Here is a 12,835-nt window from a genome sequence, read left to right as displayed (position 1 = left end):
CTTTAACGAATCTCTCTCTGAACACTAGCATTCAAAATCTTGGGATTTTTAAATGTTTTTGAAAGAAGTTTGCTCAAGGCTGCATTTATTTGATAACAAATACAGTAAAAAAAAAAAACATTGCTTTATATTTTTGTGGAAATCATGATATAGTTTTTTACAATTCTTTAATGAACAGAGAGTTCAAAAGAACAACATTTTGTCTTTAGTGTCACTTTTGATCAATTTAATGTATCCTTGCTGAATAAAAGGATTAATTTTACTGACCTCAAAGTTTTGAACGTTAGTGTATAGTACCATAGGCTCCATTGACACGTCCACCTGTGTGTGTGTGTGTGTGTGTGTGTGTGTGTGTGTGTGCACCTGTGGAGACTCTGTTGACATGCATGTTATCAGGAGGAGATTCAGGCCACAGCTGGTGTACTGTCTGATTTAAGACCCTTCAGACAGAGCTAGAGTTTACAAGCTCCACTAAAGGAGGCTTTAAAGAGCTCGTCTGTGACCATTAAGCTCCTGAAATTCATGTACATTCCAAATGCATGATCTCTGATACTAGGTGTAGACAGGACATGACCTTTCAGCTGTGGCTCTGCTCGGCCGTACGTGGGTTTAAGACCCAATCAGAACTCTTCAGCTTATGTGATGGACCCTGCGGCCTTTCACAGAATAAGTGGAAAAGTGTGTCTGTGTGTGTGCTTGTGTTGTTGTGTAAGAGTCAAGTTTCTGAAAATTTCAATTCATTTTACATTAAAGGGTTAGTTCACCCAAAAATGAAAATTCTGTCAGTAATTACTCACCCTCATGTTGTTCCAGCCCCGTAAGACTTTCGTTCATCTTCGGAACACAAATGAAGATATTTTTGATTAAATCTGAGAGCTGGATCACTCCTCCATAGGCTTCTATTGTAATTGAAATTTGCCGGCCCAGAAAGTTAATAAAGACAATGTTTAAAATAGTCCAAGTGACTACAGTGGCTCAGCCTTAAGTTTATCAAGCGACGAGAATACTTTGTGTGCGCAAAAAAACAAACAAATATAACTACTTTATTTAACTATTCATTTTCTTCTGTGTGGGCCTCTGACATGTTTATGCTCATCTAAACATTTTTAGTTTCTGTAAATGTCACTTTCTATTGTCAATTGCGCTCATTCCTGTTGCAAGTTTTCAGTCTGGCAACGCACGTGAGCGCCGAGTCTGATGACGAGAGAAACAACCCTCACAATATTTTGAATTTGGACTGCAGTACCAATTTCAACCGCTAGTTGTCAATATTACATACTGCACCTTTAAACTGTATAATGTCCACAGGTGTTTGTGAGGGTTAAAGCCCGTTCCCACCAACCACTGTCAAGTAACCAAGTTTTGATAACCATTCTAATTCTAGGAGAATAGTGAAGGTCCATACCACCATTATTGCGATAAGGACACAGAGGAATGAAACAGAGGGTTATGTTCTGATTGATTTTGTTCAGATGATGAATAATAAAGCGTCATTAAAGAGCTCGAGCATTTAAAGCAGCGGATGACAAAACTGCAGATTGCACTTATAGATTATCGCCCATTGGTGTGGCCACTAGTTATTGTTATAGTTATTGTTTTAGCTGTGAACTGGCCTTTAGTAGTGGGTTTGCTAAAATACATATTGCTGAAAGGTCCTTACCAATACAGCTTCAAATGTCTCTGTGAGCATTAATTTAACATATTGAATAAAATGAGGGAGGGCTGGTACTCCTTAAATTCAGCCATTCAGCACTTTGTCAGAATGCACAAATACAATTACATGTAATCACATCCAAATCCCTCTCTTCCTTTCATCGCTTCCCTCTCTCTCCTCTCATTCCATAACTCTGTGGTCCCCAGCTGCTTGTCTCTCCATCACGGGCTCGGCCGCAAATTAACAGCCCGCGTGTTCTGTTACGACGCCGCTGATATCATTACGTCTGCACGCCTGTCAGAGAGATAGATGGAGGAGAGGGAGAGGGAGAGAGGGGGTGGAGGGTCAGACCAGTGTGACAGGAATATAAAGAACCGAGGATCTACCTTTCATGGCCTTCTTTTTGATATCAGTTTCTCTTTATTTAAAGTCAGGATGTTCCCCTGATACATTGACCCCCCATACCCCCCCCCCCAAACATAATCAGACACTTAATGGGATAAATCACCCTAAAATGGAAATCTGTCACCATTTACAGAATGTTGTATGTTTCTTTTGTAGACCACGTACAATAATCTTCGAAATACCTTCTTATATGTTCAATTTAAAACTTTGACCTGAAAATAATGCATAAATATTATACTGTATATCATTAAGATACTATTATAGGTTTTATTCATATTTTCTTTTTAATTTTGTTTTAATTGTAGTAATTTTGTTGTTTTAGTCATTTTAAGTTTAAAAAACAAAATGTCTATATCATATTTTTTTTGTAGTTTTAGTTATTTTATTACATCATGTTAAGCTAAATGAAAATGAGAAATGAGAAATTTTGCCTTGACACCTAGCTGAATTTAAAGCTCTTTATATTTTATTTTATTTTATTTCAGTTAACTTTTAGTTTAACACACACACACACACACACACACACACATATATATATATATATAGTATATAAAACATGTTAGTATAGTTGCATTTTTTTGCATCATTCATATATTTACATTTTTACTTCATTAAAGTATCAATATATATATGTGTCATATTTGTACATTTTCATTTTAATTCAACTCAATACATTTTAATGTGGGAGGAACAATGAAACATTTAACTTTAGTTCATTAAAGTTTATTTTCTTTAGTGTATTAAAGTTGTTGTTTTTTAATCAAAACTATAGTTATGCCTTTATAGTAAAGAACGAACAAATATGCAAGCGCAGTAAGATTTCTGCTGCGGACTGTCATGTTATGAATCAGACTTTAAAAACCTGCGTTCGGAGTGACAGGGAGTGCAGATAGGCTCACCTGGATCAGTTGTAACACACTTTGGAGAGGCTTTTAAATGAAAATATGAAAGGTGAGAAAAGTGTCCATTGAAGCGTGAAGAGAGATAATGAATGTGGGATCCTCACAGTGCAGGGGAATGTGAATGTGATGGGATTTAGAGTCCAGTAACAGTCATTTCAACAAGAAAGGACAGCTGGAAAAACTTAATGGTCAATGATCTGCTTAATATGGAGGTTTTGAAATTCTTCATCAAGTCTGTGTGCACTCTCTTTTATATAACATTTGTTGGGCCATTTCAAAAGTATGATTAATGTGAACTTAATCAGATGTAGGGCACAAAGAGGTCTTATTTAGCACACTGCTCTGTATTTCATCATGAAAGTATTTGTAGAGACATAATCCCATTGGTGCAATGTAGGGAAGATCTCTGAACACACACACACATAAGATGTAGGAATAGAAATTGTATATGATTTAGGAAGATTAATTTTGACCTTGTTAGGGTTCATCGTTATTAATTGTGTGTGCATGTGCGTGTGTGTGTGTGCAGGTTTAATATACTTTGTAAAACCTTTGTAAAAAAAAAAGGATAGTAAAACATGAAATCACCATCTACATTTGAATTTACTTCACGACCGTTAAAAAGTCCGCTCTATAGTATAAATATGGGTAGTGTGAATGAAATTCAGACGTACTACGTCCGCCATGTTGTTACTGTCATGTGACCTGTCAGTTGTGTCGGTTTACTGCCATTCATAAATGTGTGATTGATTGATGTGTGACTGGGTTATTGTGAGCTTATGATACTGGGTCACATAACAATTCATACTTATCGACTTTCTCTAAGAACATTTTTGCATGCGAGTAAGTGTGTGTGTGTGTGAGTGTGGAAAAACTCATTCATATTTATCTCATTGCCTCACATTGTGTTGGTACACAAACTACACATCTGACTGCTGTCTAACTATTGACTAAGGATGGAATTTTACCTATAGATGTGTTTCAAAGTGTCTTCGGAGATTTTATGTGGGGAATAAATAACTTTAGCTAAATTAATGAATGATTCTGGTGAATGATTTCTCATTTGTTTCATTTTTTTTTTTTTTATTTTTTTTATTAATATTATTTTATTACATTTTTTTTTGCAAAAAGACTATATCCAAATAGAGAAAAAATGGATTTACCCATAGGCTGTACTGCTATAATTGATTTGTGACATTGCATTCTTAATAGTGCCTCATCCAATCAGATTTATAATGCATTACTCTTTTGAGATGTTTTGGCGTTTAATTGTATTATAGTTCTTTTAATTTTAGTATAATTGAGATATTATAGTTTTTATTAATAATTTGAATCAGTTTTTATTTTTATATTTTTCTGATTTAATTTTAGTTCAAGTTTTAGTAATTTTGATGTTTATTTTTTTTATACTTTAAAATGTCTATATCATTTTTTTGTTTTGTTATTTTAGTGCATTGGGTTAAACTGAATTAAAATGAGAAATGTTGTCTTGGCAACTAGCTGAAATAAAGTAAGTTTATTTTTTTTCTTTTCATTTCAGTTACATTTATTTTATGAAGAAAAAAAAACTGACAAAAAATGGTCAGACATTGCTTGTAAATTTCACAAATAATTACAAAGTAACATTGAATTAAACATTACATTTTAGTAGAAAGACTGAAATGGTGTTTTCTTGTAAAACGTAGTCAATTAATCCTACAGTTTCATTTAATTTGGTTCATTTGTTATGAATAATCTTATCTTTGGGTGCATCCATCAAATTCCCCCAAATAAGGAAATAATCAAATGAGATGAAGTGCCTTAAAATAAACAGCTTGATTATGTAATTTACTTGACTTATTATAATGAGTACATGTTTATGTGATTTATTGTAATTAAATATAAATGTATCTATTAATGGACAACACACATAAATATAATTTAACATATAAATATATATTTATGTGATATATACTGTAATATAAAAATATTTTTTATGTAAAATATTGTTCATATTGCACTGTCTGTCCTAACTGAACTAAGGCCTGATCCTGGCTTAGTGTAAACCCTGTCTGTGAAACCAGGCCAATGTTTTGTTTTTTATTAGGAGTGTGGCCCTTGAGCTTTCCAAAGTTGAATCGCTGCTCTAATGTTCTTGTGTGTGTGTGTGTGTGTGTTTCCAGATTATTTCTTGGAGCTGTTGAATCGTTCTGAAACATCACTCCAGACTTCCTTCCAGAGTGGGTTTGGACCTCTCTTCTCCCAAATCACAAAGGTGTTTCAGGACCTGTACTCAGACCTCCGGCGCTACTATCGAGGGTCCAACCTCAATCTCGAGGAGGCTCTGAATGAATTCTGGGCCCGTCTGCTGGAAAGACTCTTTAAAGCTTTAAACCCTCAGTACAGTATTGGAGAGGAGTATCTGGAGTGTGTAGCCAAGCAGTCAGAAACGCTGAAGCCCTTTGGAGACACTCCCAGAGAGATGAAGACCAAAGTCACACGCACGGTTATTGCAGCCAGAACATTCGCGCAGGGTCTGGTGATCAGCGGCGAAGCGGTCCGGAAGGTTTCACAGGTAACTTTCACTCTCTGTGTCTTCACCATAATCTAATGTTTTGTCCCGACCACCTTGATATAGAGACATTTTGTCTGTCACTTGTCTGCTTTTTCCAGTACTTTGCACTGAGTTGCCCAGTTTATATCATGATATCTCATCGGTCCACTTCACATACCGTATACACTGCCGTGAAAAGTTTGGGGTCCTTAGATTTTTTTGAAAATGTTTTTGAAAGAATTCTCTTTTGCTCAACAAGGCTGCATTTATTTGATACAAAATACAGTAAAAACAGTTAAGAGTGTGAAATACTGTATTATTACAATTTAAAATAACTGTTTTTTTATTTGAATATTTTTTCAAATGTAATTTATTCCTGTGATGCAAAGCTGAATTTTCAGCATCATTACTCCAGTCTTCAGTGTCACATGATCCTTCAGAAATCATTCTAATATGCTGATGTGCTGCTCAAGAAACATTTTTGATTATCATCAATGTTGAAAACAGTTCTGCTTAGTGTTTTAATGGAAACTGTGATAAAAAAAAAATTCAGGACCCCACTTTCTTTACTGTCACTTTTGATTAGTTTAATGTGCCGTTGCTGAAAAAAACACCTTTAAAAATGTCATAGGTCCCAAACTTTTGAACGGGAGTGTAGCTATATATTACAGGGATGGCAAACGATCCCTTTAACTACACTCCCGTTCAAAATTTAAATGATTACAGGTTTTATTTTATTTATTTAGCCTCACATGATTCATATATGCAGTTATTTCTTCTCTGGAACACACAATTAGAAATTACAGAAGAATCACCACACATCTCTTGCAATAAAACAAGCTTATAGTGAATGTCAACAATAAAAGTACCATAAAAGTATCATAAAAGTGATCCACTTGTGCACTATATTAACAGCATGCAGGTTTGAAACAGCATTGGGTTGAGTAAATAATTTAGCATTTTGCTGTGAACTATTCTTTTAAACATCAAATATGTTGGGGCTTGCTCTGATTTCTTCACTTTATGCTGTATTTCAGATTTCACGAAGGACAGACAAATATCTCGATACTGGAAACTTGTTGTTTCGCGCCTGGTTATAGATTTCAGAAAGATTTCCTTCTCAGTATTCATTGTATTCGTATTTTATACCTGTGACAATGCACAAACCCAATACCACCTACCGAGACACAAACAGACACAAACGCATGTTGAAGCATTGTGGGAAACCGCGTAGGATCAATGCATCAGGAAAACAAGACAAAATGAATATCCCTGAGGCTGTGGCAATCAGTGTACATATAAACACACCCACACACACAGACACACTGCAACAAAAGTATTGCATCTATCCAATTAATGCTGACATTAGACTCCAGCCTTTGCAGGTTCATCCAAACTGTACTTCGTTCCTTGTAAAGACCATTTATTGTTGTTTGAAATCATTGGAGGCAAAAGCCCATTTCCTTGCCCAATAAAAGTGCCTGTATATTCTGACATGTTAAAGTCAAGCATGTAAATGAAACCTAAAATGTACCGCAGACATAGCACATGGCCATATTATTGCACTATATTAGATTTCAGGGAGACAGTGTAGTGATAGATCAAACTAATGATTCTCATTCATTGATATTTTGCAGTTTACTCACCAGTTGGAGAGGAAACTGCAAGCTACTTATATTTTTAAAGTAGTTCAACAACAGTTGGTGATTATTTTTCTCAGATATATGACTGAATGAATTTATTTTTCATCCATATTTATGACACACAAACAATCATATGAGGATCAGCATTTGAAACGATTTATTAATAACAATTATTTATAAAACTACAAAACATAATTTTCTCATATATTATGCAATTAACAATGACCATCACACACCTGCAGGTAATAGACAGGTGTGTAGGAGAGAAGACCAAAAAAAGTAAAAAATCGGACAAACAAAAGGAAATCCCACACACTATCAATACTTGCGAAAAGTATCAAAAAATATTTATTAGCAATGTTTCGAAACGTTGCTAATACATTTTTTTTTATACTTTTTGCGAGTATTGATAGTGTGCGGGATTTTCTTTTGTTTTCTTGTATATTATGCAAAATAATATAAAAAATATAATTCAAAAGAGGCTGTTGACTAAATGTTTCATATAATAATAATAATAATAATAATAAAAAGTACAATAAATTGGTAATAGCTACATATTGTTATTATTATTATTTCTTTGTATTACTATTATTACATCGAACATTTAGTCATGAAAAGCATGATTTGATAAAATATATTATTTTGTATATATTTATTTATTAGGACTAGGTATTGACACAAATTTCACAAAGTCCATTCATCAACTGAAAACAGACTAAAAAATTGATTCTTGGGATTTAAGAATCGATATTGGTTCGTCACAATGAGAATCAATTAAAATCGAGAAATCAATATTTTTAACCCAGCCCTACAATATACTGTATGTACATAATACTATTCTATGTTTATTATTCTAATAAATATTATAATTTTTTTATCACTTCAAAATGATGTAAGATGTCCATTTGTGGTCTCAAATGACTCAAAAAAATGTTTTTTTTTTTAATGAAGTGAATCATTATCTCAAGAAAGTGATTCACTGTGAAGAATCAGAATTCTCAGTGCTTTATATGAGAGAGAATACACATTTAGTGTGTTTGATCAGTGTCATTCAGCGCACAACAGTGATATAGCGTTTTCTTACATTAGTTGTTGAAAAAGTATGTTTCTGTGAAAATATGTGCAGGAATTGAATTCTGGGTAAGGCCTTCTCATTCTCTCAACCCTTGAAACTTCTATTAGCAAGAAATACTTCACCCAAAAATAAACAATCTTATCATTATTTACTCACTGTCGTGTCGTTCCGAACCCGAGGCGTTCCAAACCGTGCTGAACCATGATTCAGACAGTTTCACATAGGGTTAAAAACATGTTACATTATCACTGATAAAGGATAGAAAGATCTATGATTTATTTTTATTGCTGTTGTCCACTTTGGTTTATCTGTTGTTTACTTCTCATTCTTTTCCTCCGCTTTTCTTTTCCTCTTCTCAATTCTCTTCTCTCCTGAAATCTAAATGAGTAGTGAAGGGAACCTAACTCTGTGTCTGACCTCTTCAAAGTAAGTCAAGGTTGACAACACAGAGAAACTGCCAGCACTGCATATTGAAAAGGGCAGTATGTGTGTGTGTGCGTGTGTGTGTGTGTGTGGCCTGGTAAACCCTACGTTATGGGGACAAAATGTCCCCACAAGGATGGCAATATCCGGAATCCTTGTTCGTGTGGGGACATTTTTTGGTCCCCATGAGGAAATCAGATTATAAATCATACTAAGTGATGTTGTTTGAAAATGTAAAAATGCAGAATGTTTCCTGTGATGGGTAGGTTTAGGGATAGGGTTAGTGTAAGGGAATAGAATATACAGTCTGTACAGTATAAAAATCATTATGTCTATGGAAAGTCCCCATAAAACATGAAAACACAACATGTGTGTGTGTGTGTGTGTGTGTGTGTGTGTGTGTGTGCGCGCGCTAAGGTGGGGAAATGATTGGTGTGGCAGTTCAGTTCCAGTCAGTTTTGTCTGACCAAGAGATGTTTTTTAACCCCAGCATGTAAGAGGGAAATTACGCAGAGAAGAAACTCCCAGAATGCACTGCACATCACACACATATTCAATTACATTTTGCACGGTGACTAAATAATGTATATTGTTAGCCATAACGCACAAGCGTCAATCCCATTGGCTGGCGCTTACCTGTCACACTTCACGTTTTGATTGCAGCAAATCAGTTTCAACAACTTGATTAATATTCATGAGCCCAGCAGCCTGTCAGACATTAGCACGTGTTATATTGTTATTAGAAGTAGTATTGGTTTTTATTGTTAGTAATTTTTTACAGAAACTTGAAGTTACCAATTATGTTTCGAGCACCACCACCAGCCAGAAATTCTCAAATTTCTGTTTAATATGACAAATAAGCATTCATACATTTTCATTCATACATAGCCTAGTTAGAACTTTAGTAATTAGAACTAAAACGTGGCGTCATAATAACGCTTGATTGGCTGATGTTTCATTCAAATTGTAGTTGTTATTCTTTCAAAATGCATCAGGCATCTTTGTAAAAAAAAAAAAAAAAAAAAAAAAATTATCAAAACTGTGTGAAGAGAGGCTGATTGGGATGGGGAATTATTTGATTATGAATATATGCTTGTGTCAAAAGTCTGACAAGTTCTAAAAATGTACTAGCCAATGGCCATTATTATTTAAAAAAATGACCTAATATTTGGATGTGTATGTAAGTATTTTATGTTTATTAGAGTATTATGTTGTTAGCTTAGCAACATGCTAATGTCAAACTTGCGCTTCCACTATGCAGTGTTGCTGCCTGTGTAGGATTTCCCAAATCTAGCCAGTTGCCTATGCAGGGAGCATACAGCAAGACAAACAACTAAATGTTTTGGAATAAAACTATTTTGTGTGCATGCGCCAAAGGGAGTTGAGCGTCCTACTTTTGCTTTGTTCTTTTCTTCTGAGGTTTGGTTAAACAAACTGTCTTATCTTTTGCTTTCTGTGTATCTTATCCAACTCAATCTGGAAGTGATTGTTTTGCAATAAAACTAGCGTCCCTGTTTCTTTTATATTATAAAGTTGATCTCCAGTAGTGCCCTCTTTCCCTTATGCCTCCATGCCATTTCTGTTCAATAATGCGTCATTCTATTCTGTTATACTCTTTCATAATAGCGTTCATTATGTGCAGCAATTCTCTTAATGGATTGTTTTGGCTTCAATAAAAGTTAAGCTCTATAAACAGCATTTGTGGCATAATGTCGATAACCACAGAAATGAATTTAGACTCATCCCTCAGTTTTTCTTTTAAGCAATAATCGCAGTTATAATGACATACTTACAATGGAAGTAAACCAGGCCAACATTCCAAAGGCTTTAAACGAAGAAATGTGAAGCCCATAAATTATTCAGTAAAACCCTTATCAATTAAGTTGTAAAGTCATCTACTTTGGACTACTTTTATTAGGTGGATGAATGTTTGGTTACGGACATAATTTCTAGTTGGAGTTTGCTTCAAAGAAATACATGAACTTTGACAGGACTGAAAACAGTACAGCAAAAACTGAGTGTGATTTCTTTTTTTTATGTGTGTGTGTAATTTTGTTGTGCTTTTGTCATTTTTGTTTTGTATTTATTAAATATTACTATTTAGGTTTAATTTTTGTATTATTTAAAAAAAAAATTTTTTTAGTTTCATTTTAGTTGTAGTTTTTATTTAGTTCCAGTTAGTAATTTTGGTGCTTCAACTTAAATGTATTTCAGTTATTTGCCAAGGCAATATTTCTAATTTTGTGTTTGTGTTTTAAGTTTTTCATCTAATATTTAAAATGTAATGTTATTTCCACTTCATTTCCATCGACAAAAATGTTTTAATAGTTTAAGTTTTAGTTAAACGGAAGTTCACCCAAAATGAAAACCGTCATTAATAACTCACCCTCATGTCGTTCCAAACCCGTAAGACTTACATTAATCTTCAGAACACAAATGAAGATATTTTTGATTAAATCTGAGATCTTTCTGTACCATCATCTACGCAACTGACACTTTCAAGCCCCAGAAAGGTAGTAAAGACATCATTAAACTAATCCATGACTCCAGTGGTTTAACCTTAATTTTATGAAGCGTCGCGAGTGCTTTGTTTGTGTAAAAAAATAAACAATAATGTTGATTTGAATCTTATTGAAGCTTATTTCCGCCACAGAATATATTTTTTATTTAAATAATTGCGACTTTATATCTCACAATTCTGAATTTTTTCTTGCAGATGCAACGTTTTATCTCACAATTTTTACTTTTTTTGTCACAATTTTGAGTTTACATCTTGCAATTCTGACTTTTTTTATAAACTTGAAAATACGAGTAATAATGTCATAATTGTGAGATATAAACGCGCAATTGCGAGAATTAAAGTCAGAACTTGCGAGAATTAAAGTAAATATTTGCAAGATATAAACTCTGAAAAAAGTTACTTTATTACTTTAAAATTTGATTATAAAGTTTATATCCCATAATTCTGACTTCTTTTCTCATAATTGTGAAGTCAGCTCACACAATTCAGAAATTTTCTTGCAATTGTGAGTTTATATCTCACAATTCGGAGAAAAAATAATGTCAGAATTGCAAGATGCAAAATTGTATTTACCTTTTTTACTTTGTTATTCAGTGGCGAAAATAAGCTTCCATAGAATCCATATACTCGCTACTCTTAGTGATATATTTAAATGTATCATGCACAAGCAATAGTTTTTGGTCACCAAAGCCATTGTAGAAATGCTCTATTAGCAGCTGGCCATTTTTAATTTATTCAGTGAGCGAAAGTGTCCTAATGAGTTGCATTTAAGTGGTCATGTGATCTAAACATATCTGCCGCCATGAGGCCATGAGGCGACCCACTCCGTGTAGAATAAGACAGCTTGTGTTAGGCTGGATTCTAGATTATCATTCTTATGAATGATTTAAAATATTTTTTTCATTCTTCCAACACACAAACGTATAAATTGTTTGGGGTCATTCAGGTTGAATATACGAAGATGAAAGAAAAAGAAAGAGTTTTAGAGGAAAGAAGAAGTATTAGGGGAGTATTAGCCTGAAATGAAGGAAGGAAATGAAAGAATAAAAGAGCGATGAGCACAGCTGGTCTTCCCTTCTTTCCTCTTTAGTCATTCCTGTGTTTTATTCATTTTTATTAAGGACGGCATGTGCTCCCCGTGTCTTCAGAAGTAGTCCAGTCGCCGAACACTGGGAGGAGCGCAGCCATATTTCTTTCTAATTACTTAAGAGAAGGTCGTCTATAAAAAGAGCACATCTAGACCCCGACCACTTACACACATCCTTTATCAGACGTGCCATTTAAGAACACAAGCACAAGTAGAGCCTTATAAAACAGACAAGAGATGGCTTCAGCATATGTTAATGAATTAATAAATCAAACAGAGGTGAAAACTCTTTAAAGAAGACCAATTATGTTTTTTCATTTTCAATGCTTAAATTTTTTTATTTTAAGCACGAAAAAGGTCTGCAAAGTCACTCCGAAGGGAGATATTCTCTATATGAGTAAGCACTGTTTCTGAACTCTATGAAACGCCTCCATTGTAGTCTTTCATTTTCATCAGTGAATGTACAACACAATATCCCTCATTTAAATAATTTGTTCAATAATGTGTACGCAAATAAAGTGGCGAGGCCTGGTTGAGTTGCGTTAGTAGTGTGTTGAAATTTCTGTGAAGCGGTTGAACAATCACAACACAC

The 12,835-nt window shown here is 34.1% G+C and overlaps 1 protein-coding gene across 1 annotated transcript in view; it reads left to right on the top strand.

The window, feature by feature from the left end:
• Window positions 1–12,835, top strand: part of gpc1b (glypican 1b) — a 34,852-nt gene that overhangs the window by 5,423 nt on the left and 16,594 nt on the right. Inside the window, exon 2 of the mRNA XM_056253525.1 lies at window positions 5,124–5,515. Coding sequence (XP_056109500.1) covers window positions 5,124–5,515 — 392 coding nt within the window. The remainder of the gene's footprint in view (window positions 1–5,123; window positions 5,516–12,835) is intronic.

The sequence above is a fragment of the Rhinichthys klamathensis genome, unplaced genomic scaffold, assembly GCF_029890125.1.
Source record: "Rhinichthys klamathensis goyatoka isolate OS25496 unplaced genomic scaffold, OSU_Roscu_1.1 h1tg000105l_1, whole genome shotgun sequence".
NCBI classification, from domain to species: Eukaryota; Metazoa; Chordata; class Actinopteri; order Cypriniformes; family Leuciscidae; genus Rhinichthys; species Rhinichthys klamathensis.
Note: the sequence above shows the minus strand (reverse complement) of the source record. Positions and strands in the feature narration are given on the sequence as shown.